This window comes from Rhinoraja longicauda, chromosome 11, assembly GCF_053455715.1.
Source record: "Rhinoraja longicauda isolate Sanriku21f chromosome 11, sRhiLon1.1, whole genome shotgun sequence".
Classification (NCBI taxonomy): Eukaryota; Metazoa; Chordata; class Chondrichthyes; order Rajiformes; family Arhynchobatidae; genus Rhinoraja; species Rhinoraja longicauda.
In genome coordinates this window covers 3,690,132-3,710,697 of record NC_135963.1, presented here as the reverse complement: position 1 = coordinate 3,710,697, position 20,566 = coordinate 3,690,132, and the positions used below count along the sequence as shown (strand labels likewise).

The following is a 20,566-nucleotide window of genomic DNA, read 5'->3' as shown; positions in this document are numbered from 1 at the left end:
TGTCCCACCTGCCCGCGTTTGGCTCTTATATCCCTCTAAACCCGTCCTATCCATGTACCTGCCTAACTGTTTCTTAAAAGTTGGGATAGTCCCTGCGTCAACGACCCCCTCCGGCAACTCGTTACATACATCCCACCAGCCTTTGTGTGAAAAAGTTACCCCTCGGATCCCGATTCACCTCGAACCTATGTCCTCTGGTCCTCGATTCCCCACCTCTGGGCAAGAGACTCTGTGCGTCTACCCGATCTATTCCTCTCGTGATTTTGTGCACCTCTCTAAGATCGCCCCTCATCCTCCTGCGCTCCACGGAATAGAGTCCCAGCCTGCTCAACCTCTCCCGATAGCTCACACCCTTTAGTCCTGGCAACATCCTCGTAAATTCTCTCTGTACCCTTTCCATCTCTTCTACAACATGGTGCCCAGAACTGAACGCAATAACCTTACACAACATGGATCTTCGATGCAGTGGCAGGGCCTGTTTCCGTGCTGTATTTATTAAATTTAATGAACGTGGAACTGAGCTCCAGATCTCATCAGCTGGCATCTCAAGGACTTGCAAAGCAGATTGGTGGAGGAGGGGGGCTGTTTCGCCAAAGCCTGCTCCTGTTTCATATGTGCTTACACTTTTATAGAAGCAAACCTGAGCCCTCTGACACAGCAATTTTTAAAAAAACAACCCTCGGTAGTTTGCCTCAATACAAGTTGCCTTTACGATCTTGTAAACCGCCAGCAGGTCTCTCCCCTGTAAGCCTAATCCGCACCACAGCAGCCGAGGGAGGGAGGGAGGGCCCGAGGGAAATGTTGAGCAGTCTCGGCTCTGTCTTCACAGCCGCGACTCGTCGCCAAAGGTAGACGCCAAAAAGCTGGAGTAACTCTTGCGGGGACAGGCAGCACCTGTGGAGAGAAGGAATTGGCTCGAGTCTTGACCCTATTCCTTCTCTCCAGAGATTGTGCCTTTTTGTATCTACCTTTGGAATCTGCAGTTCCTTGCATCCCGTGACTTTGTCACCTGCTGGAATATCCAGATGCGTCAACATTAGAAGACTGAGGGGGGATCTTATGGAAACGTTCCAAATTCTTAAGGGGTTGGAGAGGCTGGATGCGGGAAGATTGTTCCCGATGTTGGGGAAGTCCAGAACCAGGGGCCTGTTTCTGCGCTGTATCTCTAAATCTAAATCTATACCTCTCGTTTCCCTTCCCCTGACTCTCAGTCTGAAGAAGGGTCTCGAGCTGAAATGTCGCCTCTTTCTTTTGCTCCAGAGATGCTGCCTGATCCGCTGAGTTACTCCAGCTTTTTGTGTTTATCTTCGGGATATTAACTGGGTCCTTAGTACCGGGGATGTGGACAGGCTTAATGCAGGAAAAATGTTCCCGATTTTGGGGGAAGTCCAGAACCAGGGGTCAGTCACACAGTTTAAGAATAAGTTGGAGGCCGTTTTGGACTGAGACGAGGAAAAACTTTTTCACCCAGAGAATTGTGAATCTGTGGAATTCTCTGCCACAGAGGGCAGTGGAGGCCGATTCACTGGATGTTTTCAAGAGAGAGTTAGATAGAGCTTGTAGGGCCAAGGGATATGGGGTGAAAGCAGGAACGGGGTACTGATTCTGGATAAAAGAGTGGAGCGGTTTTAATAATTCGCTTCTGGGTCCAACACGCAAAGAGTTGTCTGGTTTTAGACTTTAGAGATACGTCCTTCTTCCCACTGAATCCATGCCGACCAGCGATCCCCGCACATTAACACTATCCTACACACACTACGGACAGTTTACACTTGTACCAAGCCAGTTAACCTACAAACCTGCACGTCTTTGGAGTGTGGGAGGAAACCGGAGCACCCGGAGAAAACCCACGCAGGTCACGGGGAGAACGTACAAACTCCGTACAGGGATCACCCGAGGTCAGGATTGAACCCGGGTCTCTGGCGCTGTGAGGCAGCAACTCTACCGCTGCGCCACCGTGCCGCCCTTCAAAGGCGTTTTTGGGCGCCATCTTCGATCCAGGATCATTTGAATGTTGCTCAAAGCAAAGGGAGCTCTGAAATTCCACCAGCTTTAGAAACATAGACATAGAAAATAGGTGCAGGAGTAGGCCATTCGGCCCTTCGAGCCTGTACGCACCGCCATTCAATATGATCATGGCTGATCATCCAACTCAGTATCCCGTACCTGCCTTCTCTCCATACCCACTGATCCCTTTAGCCACAAGGGCCACATCTAACTCCCTCTTAAATATAGCCAATGAACTGGCCTCAACTACCTTCTGTAGCAGAGAATTCCACAGATTCACCACTCTCTTTGACTGCTTGGGTTGTGTAGTTCTTAGGGCTAAGGGAATCGAGGGATATGGGGGGAAAAAGCCGGAACTGGGTACTGATTCTGGATGATCAGCCGTGATCGTATTGAAAGGTGGTGCTGGCTGGAAGGGCCGAATGGCCTCCTCCTGCACCTGTTTTCGCTGTTTCTTTACGTTTCTATGTTGGCCTGGAATGTCCACTGACATTGTGCTTGCGCTACCAGTGAGCTTGCTCTAATTGTAATGGGTTACACACAACACGCATTGCAATCTAAGTGAGGTCTTGGACAAACTAAAACCCTGCCTTCAGGTCCCAAGTATTGTTTGTACCTTTCCACACTTGGCCTACTGCTCATAATATTAAGTTTATTATCAGCGCACCAAGCTCCCTTAATGTCTTATTGCTTAAGGCACTCCTTTCCTCTAGTCTGCTCTGTTTTCTGAGATTGATTCTCAATTGTAAGTTCACATTCTGCATCCTGTCTGCTTATTCCTCCTGTGTAGGGAGGAACTGCAGGTGCTGGTTTCAACCGAAGATAGACACAAAGTGCTGGAGTAACTCAGTGGGACAGGCAACATCTCCAGTGCCAAGACTGGAGGGTGTGAGCTACAGGGAGAGGTTGAGCAGCCTGGGACTCTATTCCATGGAGCACAGGAGGATGAGGGGAGATCTTATAGAGGTGTACAAAATCACGCGAGGAATAGATCGGGTAGACGCACAGAGTCTCTTGCCCAGAGTAGGGGAATCGAGGACCAGAGGACATAGGTTCAAGGTGAAGGAGAAAAGATTTAATAGGAATCCTATTAAATCAATTTAAGAGGGGTAGCTTTTCCACACAGAGGGTGGTGGGTGTATGGAACAAGCTGCCAGAGGAGGTAGTTGAGGCTGGGACTATCCCATCGTTTAAGAAACCGTTGGACAGGTACATGGATAGGACAGGTTTGGAGTGATATGGACCAAGCGCAGGCAAGTGGGATTAGTGTAGCTGGGACATTGTTGGCCGGTGTGGGCGAGTTGGGCCGAAGGGCCTGTTTCCATACTGTATCACTCTACGACTCAATGAATATGACTCTCTGGAGAAAAGGAATAGGTGACGTTTTGGGTCGAGACCCTTCTGAAGTCTGAAGAAGGGTTTCAATAGACACTAGACAATAGACTATAGGTGCAGGAGTAGGCCGTTCGGCCCATCGAGCCAGCACCGCCATTTAATGTTATCATGGCTGATCATTCTCAATCAGTACCCCGTTCCTGCCTTTCTCCCCATACCCCCTGACTCCGCTATCCTTATGAGCTCTACCTAGCTCTCTCTTGAAAGCAACCGGAAACATCACCTATTCCTTTACTCCAGAGATGCTGCCTGACCCGCTGAGTTACTCCAGCATCTTGTGCTTGTTCCTCCTCCCTGCCACACAATGTTTAGCGTGTCAGGGGAAGAAAATCTGAGTAGTTGCTGTTTACTGTTTAGTTTTTAAGTTTTAGTTTTAGATACACGGGCGGTCACGGTGGTGCAGCGGTAGAGTTGCTGCCTTACAGCGAATGCAGCGCCTGAGACCCGGGTTCCATCCCGACTACGGGTGCCGTCTGTACGGAGTTTGCACGTTCTCCCCGTGACCCGCGTGGGTTTGCCCCGAGATCTTCGGTTTCCTCCCACACTCCAAAGACGTACAGGATTGTAGGTTAATTGGCTTGGTGTATGTGTAAATTGTCCCTAGTGTATGTGTGTGGGATAGTGTTAGTGTGCGGGGATTGCTGGTCGGCGCAGACTCGATGGGCCGAAGGGCCTATTTCTGCACTGTATCTCTAAACTAAACTAAACTAACTACAGTGTGGAAACAGGCCCTTCAGCCCACTGAGTCCACGCCAACCAGCGATCCCACACACTAGCAGCATCCTACACACACTAGGGACAATTTACTATTTAACAATTAACCTACAAAGTTTGGAGTGTGAGTGTTAATCGGAGCACCCAGAGAAAACCCACGCAGGTCACGGGGAGAACGTACAAACTCCTTATAGACAGCACCCGTAGTCAGGATCGAACCCGGGTCTCTGGCGCTGTGAGGCAGCAACTCTACCGTAAGGAAAACCGGAAACATCATGCAACCGAGACCGCAAGGAATTGCCGAGAGTTGTGGATGTAACCCCATCATTCACACAGACCAGACTCCCCACCATCAACTCCATCTACACTTCGCGCTGCCTCGGAAATGCAGCCGACATCATCAAAGACTTGTCCCACCCTGGTCATTCCTCCCTCTCCCCTCTCCCGTCCGGCAGATGGTACAGAAACTTGAAAGCGCGCACCACCAGACTCAGGAACAGCTTCTGCGCCTCTGTTATCAGGCTTCTGAACGGCCCTTCCATAAGCCAGGGCACTGTCCGATTCACCTCAACCCCATTGCGGACATTGGAACTGATGCGCTACCATGAAGGGCGGTCACGGTGGCGCAGCGGTAGAGTTGCCGCCTTACAGCGAATGTGTCGCTTTATTGTTCTTGTGATCTTCTGAAGAAGGGTCTCGACCCAAAACTTCACCCATTCCTTCCCTCCAGAGATGCTGCCTGACCTGCTGAGTTACTCCAGCATTTTTGTGTCTATATCTTCAGTAGTACTGTTTGCTCTGGGGCAGTGCAGTAACATTGTTCCCACACTACCACCCACAGATTATCTTCCAACCATGTTGTTCTCGTCTCTGGTAGTTTTTACTTGTGGCTGCACCCTGATCATTTTGCCCTCCGGCCCATTCTGTGCATGTGTGGTCACGTTTCCCTTTCATTTCTCTTTTATTTTACTTTAGTTTAGTTTGGATATACAGCGTAGATACAGGCCTGTCAGCCCACCGAGTCCACGCTGACTAGCGATCACCCTGTGCACTGCACACTAGGGGCAATTTACCAAAGCCAATTATATATATAAATATATATATATATATATATATATATATATATATATATATGTGTATGTATGTGTGCGTGTGTGTGTGTGCATGTTTGTGTGTGTGCATGTGTGTGTGTATATGTTTGTGCGTGTGTGCATGTGTGTGTGTGCATGTGCGTGTGTGTGTGCATGTGTGTGTGTATATGTTTGTGCATGTGTGCATGTGCGTGTGTGTGTATGTTTGTGTGTGCATGTGTGCGTGCATACATATATGTGTATAGGTATATAAAAAGTTCAGAGTGTGTATGTGTGTACTGCAGCATTTTTGTGTCTATATCTTCATTAGTACTGTTTGCTTTGGGGCAGTGCAGTAACATTGTTCCCACACTACCACCCACAGATTATCTTCCAACCATGTTGTTCTCGTCTCTGGTAGTTTTTACTTGTGGCTGCACCCTGATCATTTTGCCCTCCGGCCCATTCTGTGCATGTGTTGCTGCCTTACAGCGAATGCAGCGCCGGAGACCCGGGTTCCATCCCGACTACGGGCGCCGTCTGTACGGAGTTTGTACGTTCTCCCCGTGACCTGCGTGGGTTTTCTCTGAGATCTTCGGTTTCCTCCCGCACTCCAAAGACGTGCAGGTTTGTAGGTTAATTGGCTTGGTAAATGTAAAAATTGTCCCTAGTGGGTGTAGGATAGTGTTAGTGTGCAGGGATCGCTGGTCGGCGCGGACCAAGTGGGCCGAAGGGCCTGTTTCCGCGCTGTATCTCTAAACTAAACTAAACTAAACTAAACTAAACTAAGGCTGGTGGGAGATAAACATGTTCCCAATGTTGGGGGAGTCCAGAACAAGGGGCCACAGTTTAAGAATAAGGGGTAGGCCATTTAGAACTGAGATGAGGAATAACTTTTTCAGTCAGAATGTTGTGAATCTGTGGAATTTTCTGCCTCAGAAGGCAGTGGAGGCCAATTCTCTGAATGCATTCAAGAGAGAGCTAGATAGAGCTGTTAAGGATAGCGGAGTCAGGGGGGTATGGGAGAAGGCAGGAACGGGGTACTGATTGAGAATGATCAGCCATGATCACATTGAATGGCGGTGCTGGCTCGAAGGGCCGAATGGCCTCCTCCTGCACCTATTGTCTGTTGTCTATAAGGACATCGTGAGGTGTCACACTTACACTGTGCCAGCAAGGCATGTTTATGTCTGCCGGGGATGAGTGAGGTTTACACTGACATGACTAATTCATGGCAGCGGCTGTTCATCCTATCTTCTTAATTACGGAATTTACTTAATTAACTTAATTAACTCAGTGTGGGATTTGAACTCTTTATCATCCCATCTCCTGGCAAATTGTGTTTACTTGCCAAAAGGCACAAAGACAAAGTCTGGAGAAGAGTCCCGGCCCGAAACATCGCCAGTCCTTAGTGGGCACGAGGAACAGCAGGCAGTACGAAACGGTGGTTTTCAAAAAAAAGACACAAAATGCTGGAGTAACTCAGCGGGGGCAGGCGGGATCTCTAATGACGTTTCAGGTCGGGACCCTCCTTCAGGCTGAAGAAGTGTCCCCCCCCCCGAAACGTCACCGATCCATGTTCTCCAGAGATGCTGCCTGACCCGTTGAGTTACTCCAGCACTCTGTGAAACGTCACCTATCCATGTTCTCCAGAGATCCTGCCTGACCCGCTGAGTTACTCCAGCACTCTGTGAAACGTCACCTATCCATGTTCTCCAGAGATGCTGCCTGACCCGCTGAGTTACTCCAGCACTCTGTGAAACGTCACCTATCCATGTTCTCCAGAGTTGCTGCCAGACCCGCTGAGTTACTCCAGCACTCTGTGGGGTGTTTTTGTTTCTGAGTTGATTCTCATATGCAGTACAGTGAAGTGCAGGGTACAATGGAAATCTCGCTAATCCAGGCATCGTTCTGGTGAGCCTCATCTGTGCCCTTTACAAATCCCCCGACACCCTTCCTGCAAGAGGGCCCCACTACTGCACGCAATGCTCCAAGCGCAGCCTAACCAAAGTCCTATAAAGCTGCATCATGACCTAACTGAATTGATTCATCTTACGGGACTCACTAACATGTAAGATTATCTCTCCAAGTCTGGTGCTTGTAACCTGAGGACCTAAAATTCCGTCGGGTGCTCTCTGTGTGGAGTTTGTACATTCTCCCTGGAATCGCAGGCTAATTGTCCCTGGTGTTGTAGAGATGATGCAAAAGTGGGATAACATAGAACGAGTGTGAGCAGTAGGAAAAAAAACTGCAGATGCTGGTTTGAATCGAAGGTAGACACAAAATGCTGGAGTAACTCAGCGGGTCAGGCAGCATCTCTGGAGAGAAGGAATGGGTGACGTTTCGGGTCGAGACCCTTCTTCAGACTGATGTCAGGGGAGGGGGCGGGACAAAGATAGTCGGAGTCAGGAAGACTGGTGGGAGAACTGGGAAGGGTGAGGGGATGGATAGGGAGGGAAAGCAGGGACTATCTGAAGTTAGAGAAGTCAATGTTCATACCGCTGGGGTGTAAGCCACCCGAGCGAAATATGAGGTGCTGTTCCTCCAATTTGTGCTGGGCCTCACTCTGACAATGGAGGAGGCCCAGGACAGAAAGGTCAGACTGGGAGTGGGAGGGGGAGTTGAAGTGCTGAGCCACCGGGAGATTAGGTTGGTTGAGACGGACTTGAGCGAAGGTGTTGAGCGAAACGATCGCCGAGCCTGCGTTTGGTTTCGCCGATGTAGAGAAGTTGACACCTGGAACAGCGGATGCAATAGATGAGGTTGGAGGAGGTGCAGGTGAACCTCTGCCTCACCTGGAAAGACTGTCTGGGTCCTTGGATGGAGTCGAGAGGGGAGGTAAAGGAACAGGTGTTGCATCGATGGTCGACATGGATTTGGTGGTCGGTCCGATGGGCCTGTTTTCTTGTTGTATCTCCAAAAACTCCTTGTGAATTAGAAACATAGAAACATAGAAAATGGATGCAGGAGGAGTCCATTTGGCCCTTCGTGCCAGTACCGCCATTCATTGTGACCATGGCTGATCATCCACAATCAGTAACCCGTGCCTGCCTTCTCCCCGTATCCCTTGATTCCGCTAGCCCCTAGAGCTCTATCTAACTCTCTTTTAAATTCATCCAGCGAATTGACCTCCACTGCCCTCTGTGGCAGAGAATTCCACAGATTCACAACTCTCTGGGTGAAAAAGCTTTTTTCTCACCTCAGTTTTAAGCTCCAAAGACGTACAGGTATGTAGGTTAATTGACTGGGTAAATGTAAAAATTGTCCCTAGTGGGTGTAGGGCAGTGTTAATGGGCGGGGATCGCTGGGCGGCGCGGACTCGGTGGGCTGAAGGGCCTGTTTCCGCGCTGTATCTCTAAATCTAAAAATCGAAATCTAAATGGCCTCCCCTTTATTCGTAGATTGTGTGGCCCCTGGTTCTGGACTCCCCCCACCATTGGGAACATTTTTGCTCATTCTTATATCCAGTGTGACCTTATCTCATCTCCCGATGGCACCTGGTTAATAACTAAATAAGGAGACCCCTTTCTCAATGTTTTGGGCACTTTATCTTTGCTGAATCCCGATAGTTTATTCCTAATAAATCTTGTGTTACCGAAAACATCTTTATAAAAACAATTGTACCAATAGGGAACAAGGGGGTTAGGGGGTAGGGAGTTTCAGCCTCACAATAACAAACTACTTTTTCCCACAAGATTTTCAGCTATGTTTTCATAGCTGTAACTTTATTTTTGTTTCTGCAAGCTAAAAATACTAAAGGCCGAATGTTTAACCGCGTATCATTCTACAAGTGTCAGTGGAAGTGATGACTTTTTATTCCCCATGACCACCTGCAGTGAAGCTGACAAAAGAACTTGGTGTCTGATTACTGCAGGGAGATTACATGGGCATTTTTTTTCTCCCCCAGGACTGTTTCCCCTTCCCAATGCAGCTTTTTTTTCTGCTTGTCAACTTCCAAAGTGGCTTTTCGGTGGTTGTCCAGTTCCCGATCGAAATCGCATTATTGCCGATTTGGGGGAGTCCAGAACTAGGGGCCACAGTTTAAGAATAAGGGGTCGGCCATTTAGAACTGAGATGAGGAAAAACGTTTTCAGTCAGAGAGTTGTGAATCTGTGGAATTCTCTGCCTCAGAAGGCAGTGGAGGCCAATTCTCTGAATGCATTCAAGAGAGAGCTAGATAGAGCTCTTAAGGATAGCGGAGTCAGGGGGTATGGGGAGAAAGCAGGAACGGGGTACTGATTGAGAATGATCAGCCATGATCACATTGAATGGCGGTGTTGGCTCGAAGGGCCGAATGACCTCCTCCTGCACTTATTGTCTATTGTCTATTGGCTATTGGCTATTGGCGCGCATGGTACGAACAGCGTTAACTAATACACATATATATCGTGTTACATCCAATTAGCGCTGTGGAATCACGTGCCAGGAACTAACGAGCTGCAGGCATCTCAACATCACGGACGCACAAATGTGGAGATGCACTTTCTAGATTTGAAGAGATGATCTACTCATGATCTAATCTACCCGAAACGTCTCCCATTCCTTCTCTCCAGAGATGCTGCCTTACTCCAGCATTTTGTGTCAATCTTCAGTTTAAACCAGCATCGGCAGTTGCTTCCTACACATCTAATCTATCTTTGTCTTTTACTATTTATTTGTTTTTTTATGTGTACAGGTGTGTGTGCGTTTATGTGTGTGTGTTTATAAATATATATATATTTATGTATATATATATATATGTGTGTGTGTGTGTGTGTATATGTATGTATATGTGTGTGTGTTTATATATAGATATATATTTATGTATATATATATATATATGTGTGTGTGTGTATATGTATGTATATGTGTGTGTGTGTATATGTATGTATATGTGTGTGTGTGTATATGTATGTATATGTGTGTGTGTGTGTATATGTATGTTTATGTGTGTGTGTATATATATATATATTTTAAAAAATATACATATATATCTATATATATAAATGTATGTGTGTGTGTGTGTATATGTATGTATATGTGTGTGGGTATATATATATATATATATATATATATATATATATATACATGTGTGTGTGTGTATATATAAATATATATATTTCAGAAAATGCTGGAGTAACTCAGCGGGTCAGGCAGCATCTCAGGAGAGAAGGAATGGGTGACGTTTCGGGTCGAGACCCTTCTTCAGACTGATGTCAGGGGGGCGGGACAAAGGAAGGATATAGGTGGAGACAGGAAGATAGAGGGAGATCTGGGAAGGAGGAGGGGAAGAGAGGGACAGAAGAACTATCTAAACTTGGAGAAGTCAATGTTCATACCGCTGGGCTGCAAGCTGCCCAGGCGAAATATGAGGTGCTGTTCCTCCAATTTCCGGTGGGTCTCACTATGGCACTGGAGGAGGCCCATGACAGAAAGGGAGTGGGAGGGGGAGTTAAAGTGCTCAGCCACCGGGAGATCAGGTTGGTTAAGGCGGACTGAGCGGAGGTGTTGAGCGAAACGATCGCCGAGCCTGCGTTTGGTTTCGCCGATGTAGAGAAGTTGACATCTAGAGCAGCGGATGCAATAGATGAGGTTGGAGGAGGTGCAGGTGAACCTCTGTCTCACCTGGATCTGTACCAGCATCTGCAGTTATTTTCTTACACTATATATATGCACAATCACTGAACATTGTTTTCATTTATTATATTGTTTAGCGTGTACTCTGCATATTCTGTTGTGCTGCTGCAAGTAAGATGTTCAATCTGGGACAATAAAATACTCGACTCTAATCCTGATCTATTCATTCTGCAGGAAAATACCTGTAGATGCTGGTTAAAACCAAAGGAAGACACAAAATGCTGGAGTAACTCAGCGGGTCAGGCAGCATCTCTGGAGAGAAGGAATGGGTGACGTTTCGGGTCGAGACCCTTCTTCGAAAAGGGTCTTCTCTGAAGAAGGGTCTCGACCCATTCCTTCTCTCCAGAGATGCTGCCCGCTGGGCTACTCCAGCGCTGTTCCCCCTGGCCCCTGTAGGCCCGACTCCAGCCTGCCTCACTGTGGTGTTCCCCCTGGCCCCTGTAGGCCCGACTCCAGCCTACCTCACTGTGGTGTTCCACCTGACCCCTGTCGGCCCGACTCCAGCCTACCTCACCGCGCTGTTCCACCTGGCCCCTGTCGGCCCGGACGCCAGCCCGCCTCACCGTGCTGTTCCCCCTGGCCCCTGTCGGCCCGACTCCAGCCTACCTCACCTCTGGCACCTGTAGGCCCGATGCCAGCACGCCTCACTGTGGTGTTCCCCCTGGCCCCTGTAGGCCCGACTCCAGCCCACCTCACTGTGGTGTTTCCCCTGGCCCCTGTAGGCCTGACTCCAGCCCACCTCACTGTGGTGTTTCCCCTGGCCCCTGTAGGCCCGATGCCAGCCCACCTCACTGCGGTGTTCCCTCTGGCCCCTGTCGGCCCGACCCCAGCCTGCCTCACCCCTGGCACCTGTAGGCCCGACGCCAGCCCGCCTCACTGTGGTGTTTCCCCTGGCCCCTGTAGGCCGGCCTGCCTCACCACAGTGTTTCCCCGGCCCCTGTAGGCCCGACTCCAGCCTATCTCACTGTGGTGTTCCCCCTGGCCCCTGTATGCCCGGACGCCAGCCCGCCTCACTGTGGTGTTCCCCCTGGCCCCTGTAGGCCCGGACGCCAGCCCGCCTCACTGCGGTGTTTCCCCTGGTCCCTGTCGGCCCGACCCCAGCCTGCCTCACCCCTGGCACCTGTAGGCCCGATGCCAGCCTGCCTCACTGTGGTGTTTCCCCTGGCCCCTGTAGGCCGGCCTGCCTCACCGTGGTGTTCTCCCTGGCCCCTGTAGGCCCGACTCCAGCCTGCCTCACTGTGGTGTTCCCCCTGGCCCCTGTAGGCCCGACTCCAGCCTGCCTCACTGTTGTGTTTCCCCGGCCCCTGTAGGCCGGCCTGCCTCACTGTGGTGTTCCCCCTGGCCCCTGTAGGCCCGACTCCAGCCTGCCTCACTGTTGTGTTTCCCCGGCCCCTGTAGGCCCGACTCCAGCCTGCCTCACCGTGGTGTTCCCCCTGGCACCTGTAGGCCCAACTCCAGCCCACCTCACTGTTGTGTTTCCCCGGCCCCTGTAGGCCCGACTCCAGCCCACCTCACTGTGGTGTTCCCCCTGGCCCCTGTAGGCCGGCCTGCCTCACTGTGGTGTTCCCCCTGGCCCCTGTAGGCCCGACTCCAGCCTGCCTCACTGTGGTGTTCCCCCTGGCCCCTGTAGGCCGGCCTGCCTCACCGCAGTGTTTCCCCGGCCCCTGTAGGCCCGACGCCAGCCCGCCTCACCGTGGTGTTCCCCCGTTGTGTGTCTGGCAGGTTTCAGCCGAGCGGCCTTGCCCTTTGGCCTGGTGCGCCGTGAGCTGTCGTGCGAGGGCTACCCCATCGACCTGCGCTGCCCGGGGAGCGACGTCATCGTGATCGAGAGCGCCAACTACGGGCGGACGGACGACAAGATCTGCGACGCGGACCTCTTCCAGATGGAGAACGTCCAGTGCTACCTCGCGGATGCCTTCAAGATCATGACCCAGAGGTAAGGGGCGAATCTCTCCTCTCCTTCCTCAGATTCGTATCGCTGGTGCTAAGATGCATGGTTTGGCCTTCATTAAGAGAGGAGTTGAGTACAGGAGCAAAGAGGTCCTTCTGCAGTTGTACAGGGCCCTGGTGGGACCACATCTAGGGTATTGTGTGCAGTTTTGGTCTCCTAATATGAGGAAGGACATCTTTGCTATTGAGGCAGTGCAGCGTAGGTTCACCAGGTTTAATCCCCGGGATGGCGGGACTGTCATGTGAGGAAAGACTGCCAATAGACAATAGACAGTAGGTGCAGGAGGAGGCCATTCGGCCCTTCGAGCCAGCACCGACATTCAATGTGATCATGGCTGATCATTCTCAATCAGTACCCCGTTCCTGCCTTCTCCCCATACCCCCTGACTCCGCTATCCTTAAGAGCTCTATCTAGCTCTCTCTTGAATGCATTCAGACTGGCCTTGTATACACTGGAATTTAGACGTCACCGCCCCGCGCCCCACGTGACCTCACCCAGCCAGCGGCCACGTGCTCCCGCTCCACCAATGGCGGCCGCCCAGGCCGGGAGGCGGGCTGCTACGCAACCTCCGTTAAGCGAACACACTCGACCCCGCTCCCCCAACACACTCCGTTAGCCTACACTGTCCGGGCCTACAGTGTCCGGGCCTATAGCGCCCCCCCGGGCCTACAGTGTCCGGGCGTACAGTGTCCGGGCCTATAGCGCCCCCCCGGGCCTACAGTGTCCGGGCCTACAGTGTCCGGGCCTATAGTGCCCCCCCGGGCCTACAGTGTCCGGGCCTACAGCGCCCCCCCCCCCCGGCCTAATGCGCGACAAGGGCGGTCCCTAAGTGACAAACCAATATGGCCCAAAATACGAGATGTCAAATAAGGGACAGTTGGCAACCCTATATACAGCATGGAAATAGGCCCAATCATCCAACTCATCCATGCTGACCAAGATGCCCCATCTACGCTACTTTCCTCAGCATGCTTTTGGCTCATATCTCTAAACCTTTCCTATCCAAGTTCCTGTCCAAACATCTTTTAAATATCTGTTATAGCATCTGCCTCAACTGTCTCCTCTGGCAGCTCGTTCCATACACCCACCACCCTCTGAGTAGAAATGTTGACTCTCAGGTTCCTATTAAATCTTTCCCCCCCCCTCACTTAAACCTATGTCCTCTGGTTCTTGATTCCCCCTACCCTGGTTTTAGATGTGAAATGTCTTGTGACACTAACGTGAAGGAAAGCAGAGATAGTGAAAGGACTGGGTAGAGTGGAAGTGGAGAGGATGTTTCCACTGGTGGGAGAGTCTAGGACCAGAGGGCACAGCCTCAGAATAAAACGATTAGTACAGGTGTCAGAGATTATGGGGAGAAGGCAGGAGAACGGGGTTAGGTGGGAGAGTTAGATCAGCCATGATTGAATGGCGTAGTGGACTTGATGGGCCGAATGGCCTAATGCTACTCCTATCACTTACGAACTTATGACGTACCTTTAGGAAGGAGATGAGGAGGAATTTCTTTAGCCAGAGGGTGGTGAATCTGTGGAATTCTTTGCCACAGAAGGCTGTGGAGGTCAAGTCAGTGGATATTTTTAAGGCAGAGATAGATAGATTCTTCATTAGTACGGGTGTCAGGGGGTCATGGGGAGAAGGCAGGAGAATGGGGTTGAGAAGGGAAAATAGATCAGCCATGATTGAATGGCAGAGTAGACTTGAGCCAAATGGCCTAATTCTTTTCCTAGAATCTATGAACATAAACTTATGAAAGTTTTTCCCCCAGTGTTCTGAACATTAATTGTTTCCTCAACAAACAAAAAAGACCCTCAATCAGTTTTCGGCTGGGTGAAATTCAGACATTTTAGACATTATTTCACAAAATGCTGGAGTAACTCAGCAGGTCAGGCAGCATCTCAGGAGAGAAGGAATGGGTGACGTTTTGGGTCAATAGACAATAGACAATAGGTGCAGGAGTAGGCCATTCAGCCCTTCGAGCCAGCATCGCCATTCAATGCGATCATGGCTGATCACTCTCAATCAGTACCCCGTTCCTGCCTTCTCCCCCATACCCCCTCACTCCGCTATCCTTAAGAGCTCTATCCAGCTCTCTCTTGAAAGCATCTAACGATCTGGCCTCCACTGCCTTCTGAGGCAGAGAATTCCACCCCTTCACCACTCTCTGACTGAAAAAGTTCTTCCTCATCTCCGTTCTAAATGGCCTACCCCTTATTCTTAAACTGTGGCCCCTTGTTCTGGACTCCCCCAACATTGGGAACATGTTTCCTGCCTCTAATGTGTCCAATCCCCTAATTATCTTATATGTTTCAATAAGATCCCCCCTCGTCCTTCTAAATTCCAGTGTATACTGAAGAAGGATCTCGACCCGAAACGTCACCCATTCCTTCCCTCCTGAGATGCTGCCTGACCCGCTGAGTTACTCCAGCATTTTGAGAATTAAATACCTTCGATTTGTACCAGCATCTGCAGTTATTTTCAGACATTTTGAGAGCTTTCTGGGCACAAAATGTCCACCGTGTTTTCAGATGAGAAATATGGGAACTGTAGTAGGTCAATTATATTTAATGGATTATCATGCTTTCCAAGGTAATAAAAGGTGCTCGATAAATTAAGATTTAGATCCAGATCTGAAGAATTGAGCATTTGATGAAGTAAATGAGATATTGATTTTCTCACTAAATGAAGTTAGACAGTCATTTCGAAGTGCGGGAAGAAAAATTGTTCGGCAAATTGGTCTTTTAATTATTTAGCCTTTTTTCTTGTTTGCTGCCTTTCCAAAGATAATAATTCTCCGTTTGATTTCTCAATACATCAAGTGTCCAAAGGAATCCAATAAAGACTGGCCGAGGGGGAGAATTCTCTTGCTTGTTTCTCAATTGTGGCTTCTATTTAGTTCAGTTTAGAGATACAGCGCGGAAACGAGCCCTTCGGCCCACCGAGTCCGTGCCGCCCAGCGATCCCCACACACTAACACTATCCTACACACACTGGAGGACAATTTACAATTTTAACGAAGCCAATTAGCCGACAAACCTGCACGTCTTTGGAGTGTGGGAGGAAACCGGAGCACCTGGAGAAAACCCAGGCAGGTCACGGGGAGAACGTACAAACTCCGTGCAGACAGCGCCAGTAGTCAGGATGGAACCCGGGTCTCTGGCGCTGGAAGGCAGCAACTTTACCGCTGCGCCACCGTGCTGTTCAGGGGATAGCGATCCTTCAGGACTCAGAGACTCTCTCTATCCGGTTGCATGGCATGTGTGGTGCAACACTTAAGAGACATTTGGACAGGTATATGGATAGGTACGGTGTAGAGGGATATTGGACAATTGCAGGCACCCATTCCTTCTCTCCCGAGATGCTGCCTGACCCGCTGAGTTACTCCAGCATTTTGTGAATATATATATATCAATATATATATACATGTACACACACACACACACACATACATACACACACACACGCATGCACACACACACATATACACACACACACGCACACACACACACACGCATATACACACACACACATATACACACACGCATATACACACACACACGCACACACACACACACAGTATTAGAGCAGAGAAACAAACCCTTCAGCCAATGTCGCCCACATCAACCAAGGTGCCCGACTGACCCACTCGTATTTCCGCCTGCTTTTGCCTTACCCAGCACTTTCTCACCGAGCAGATAGAGCATTTAACACGCAGCTCAGCAGGTCTTGCTGATGGAGGTTTCTGCACCTCGAACATGTGGCAGCAGAGCCAGGGGTCTGTCGGCGTGTAGGCAGCTCCCTCCTGCTCTTCATCATTGCTTGTCAGGGTTGCACGATCTATTTCATCTTTTTGGGGGGTTTGGCGTACGTCTTTTTATTGCAGCTGAACATTAAGGAATTAATTTAAAATGCGTGCCTGAATGGGGTTTGGCGCCACTCTATCTGAAACCCACGCCTGTCTCTTCCAATCCCATTTCAGAAGCCACACATGGTCGACTTTGGCCTCTGCTTTAACTCCTTATCCTCCACCTGTGTTCCTACCCTCGCTCTTAACAAGAGGAGTTGAGTACTGGAGCAAAGAGGTCCTTCTGCAGTTGTACTAGTCAGACCGCACCTGGAGTACTGTGTGCAGTTTTGGTCTCCAAATTTGAGGAAGGACATTCTTGCTATTGAGGGCGTGCAGCGTAGGTTCACCAGGTTAATTCCCGGGATGGCGGGACTGTCGTATGTTGAAAGACTGGAGCGACTAGGCTTGTATACACTGGAATTTAGAAGGATGAGAGGTGATCTTATCATCACCTTTTCCTTCTCTCCGGAGATGCTGCCTGACCCATTGAGTTACTCCAGCTTTCTTTGTGTCTGAACCCTGAGCAGAAGATCAGTGAACGTGACTAGTTGGTTCACGGTCCCTGTTGGTCGGGGGACCAGCGCTAACGTGCAAAAAGGACAAGAACTGTTGAAGTATCGAGCGAATCGCTGAGGAAACACAGCTGCCTTGACTGTTTAACGAGATGAGCTGTTAGGATGAGGGATTGCAAGGATAGACAATAGATAATAGACAATAGGTGCAGGAGGAGGCCATTCGGCCCTTCGAGCCAGCACCGCCATTCAATGTGATCACGGCTGATCATTCTCAATCAGTACCCCGTTCCTGCCTTCCTACGGGACAAACCAATTTAGCCCAAAATACGGGATGTTCCGGTTAATACGGGACAGTTGGCAACCCTAGTTGGAGACATCGTTGAGATTAATGTTGATAGACATGGCAGCAGTACAAACCTAGTCATGCGTCTGTGACTGTGGTAAAGGTCTCAAGTGACATTAGACTGCTAATGGCCCTGCGCCACCGAGGGAACCAACATTACGCCGTGTTACCCTGATTAGTTGTGCTAATAATGCGGAGAGATGACACATTAGCGCCCAATATTTTCAAGTCTTTTCCTCATTAAGCCCATCTTATTCCCCTCAAATGCACATCAAATGAAGGCAGGAGAGGGGGGTTAGGAGGGAAAGAGAGATCAGCCATGATTCAATGGCGCGTAGTAGACTTGGTGGGCCGAATGGCCAAATTCTGCTCCTAGCGCTAATGATGTTGTGATCTTATGATCTTATGATCAACCCCTCCCCTCTGGATTCCACCACCCAACTGCACACTAGGGGTACATTGGCAATCATTTAATCAACCATTAAATGGTTATAGAGCGGAGCGGTGGCGCCAGAGACCCGGGTTCCATCCCGACTACGGGTGCTGTACTGTACGGAGTTTGTACGTTCTCCCCGTGACCTGCGTGGGTTTTCTCGGGGAGCTTCGGTTTCTCCCACACTCCAAAGACGTGCAGTTTCTTAGTTTAATTGGCTTGGTATAAATGTAAATTGTCCCCAGTGTGTGAAGGATAGTGTTAATGTGCGGGGATCGCTGGTCGGCGCGGACTCGGTGGGCCGAAGGGCCTGTTTCCGCGCTGTATCTCTAAACTAAACTTAACTAAACTAAACCATGAGGTTGGGGTGTGGGAGGGTTTAAAAGGATGGGAATGAAGATAGATATGAAGGGGACCTCATTGAATCTTACCGAATAGTGAGCGGCCTGGATACAGTGGATGTGGGGAGGATGTTTCCACTAGTGGGAGAGTCTAGGACCAGAGGGCACAGCCTCAGGATTAAAGGACGTTCTTTTAGGAAGGAGATGTGGAGGAATTTCTTTAGCCAGAGGGTGGTGAATCCGTGGAACTCATTGCCACAGACGGCTGTGGATATGTTTAAAGCCTGTGGAAATGCCAAGTCAGTGGATATGTTTAAAGTCTGAAGAAGGGTCTCGACCCGAAACGTCACCCATTGCTTCTCTCCTGAGATGCTGCCTGACCCTCTGAGTTACTCCAGCATTTTGTGAATAAACCGATTTGTACCAGCATCTGCAGTTATTTTCTTATACGATATGTTTAAGGAACAGATTGAGCAATTCTTGATCAGTGCGGGTGTCAGGGGTTATGGGGAGAAGGCAGGAGAATGGGGTTAGGAGGGAGAGATAGACCAGCCATGATTGAATGGCGGAGTGGACTTGATGGTCGACACTTGCTTTTCCCTCCTGTGTTGATCCCTCATCCTCTAAGGTCACAGTTTAGTTTAGTTTTCCAGGGACTCCAGCAGTCCTTTCAGGTGAGGCAGAGGTTCACCTGCGCTTCCTCCGACCTCATCGACTGCATCCGTTGTTCAAGGTGCGCGGACTCACGGACATCGATGAGACCAAACGTAGACTGGACGATCGTATCGCTGAACACCTTCCCTCAGTCCACCTGGGCCTACCTGATCTCCCGGTTGCCAAACACTTCAACTCCCCCTCCCACTCCCACACTGACCTTTCTGTCCTGGGCCTCCTCCATTGTCAGAGTGAGGCCCAGCGCAAATTGGAGGAACAGCATCTCATATTTCGCTTGGGCAGCTTACACCCCAGCGGTATGAACATTGACTTCTCCAATGTCAAGTAACCCTTGCATCTCCTCTCTCTCCATCACTCCCCCACCCAAGTTGTACCAGCTTCAAAGTCTTCCTGTTGAGTTTCATTGTCCGTAACTAATTTTCACCTAGCCCACAGCGAACAATGTTCTGTCTCCATTATCATCGTTACTTTTTTGCTTATCTTTCATTCATTTGTTCAACATCTCTCTGCATCACCATCTAGATCTCTCATTTCCCTCTCGCTCCCCACCGACTCTCAGTCTGAAGAAGGGTCTCGACCCGAAACGTCAGCTATACCTTTTCTCCAGAGGAGCTGCCTGTCCCGCTGAGTTACTCCAGTTTTCTGTGTCTATCAACAGTTTAGTTTAGTTTGGTTTAGAGATACAGCGCAGAAACAGGCCCTTCGGCCCACCGGGTCCGCGCCGCCCAGCGATCCCCGCACACTAACACTATCCTACACCCACTAGGGACAATTTTCACATTTGTACCAAGCCAATTAACCTACATATCTGCACGTCTTTGGAGTGTGGGAGGAAACCGAAGATCTCGGAGAAAACCCACGCAGGTCACGGGGAGAACGTGCAAACTCCGTGCTCGCGTAGTCGGGATCGAACCCGGGTCTCCGGCGCTGCATTCGCTGGAAGGCAGCAACTCTGCCGCTGCGCCACCGTGACCGCCCTAAGTCTAGCTTAGTTTATTGTCACGTGTACCGAGGTACGGTGAGAGGCGTTTGTTGCGTGCTGACCAGCCAGCGGAAAGACAATACACCTGATTAGCAATCGAGCCGTCCACAGTGTACAGATACAGACGTCACAGCATGAGGTCTCCAAGGGTTAACTCGTAATCATGTTGAGTCACAGCTCTTCCTTCGCCTGCGTCCCAAGGGCCCAGAGTCACTGGGAATCGAGGGAGAGGAACGGGGGGGGGGGGAGAGTGCAGTCAATTTAAAATCCAAGGCCAGCGTATCTCCTGACTGAGAATTAGATACAGTCCCCACCGGAGCAGAAAACAAGATGCAAAACACATGGTAATAATCCCAGCCGCTTAATCCAAACATCTTTCCCCCTGAGCTACCTAATCAACAGAACACGTAGAGAGTTCACTTCATTGCACAGCGTCAAAGAAGCCAGGAAACGTCGGCAAATACAGGCGGCCATCACCCCGTAGTCAGACACAAAATGCTGGAGTGGATCAGCGGGTCAGGCAGCATCTCTGGAGAGAAGGAACGGGCGACGTTTTGGCCCTGTAGTTTGTGGAATTCTCTGCCGCAGAGGGCAGTGGAGGCCAATTCACTGGATGAATTTAAAAGAGTGAGTTAGATAGAGCTCTAGGGGCTGGTGGAATCAAGGGATTATGGGGAGAA

The 20,566-nt window shown here is 49.9% G+C and overlaps 1 protein-coding gene across 1 annotated transcript in view; it reads left to right on the top strand.

Moving 5' to 3' along the window:
- adgrl2a (adhesion G protein-coupled receptor L2a) overlaps nt 1-20,566 on the top strand; it is a 325,186-nt gene that overhangs the window by 138,995 nt on the left and 165,625 nt on the right. Inside the window, exon 3 of the mRNA XM_078408143.1 lies at nt 12,525-12,738. Coding sequence (XP_078264269.1) covers nt 12,525-12,738 — 214 coding nt within the window. The remainder of the gene's footprint in view (nt 1-12,524; nt 12,739-20,566) is intronic.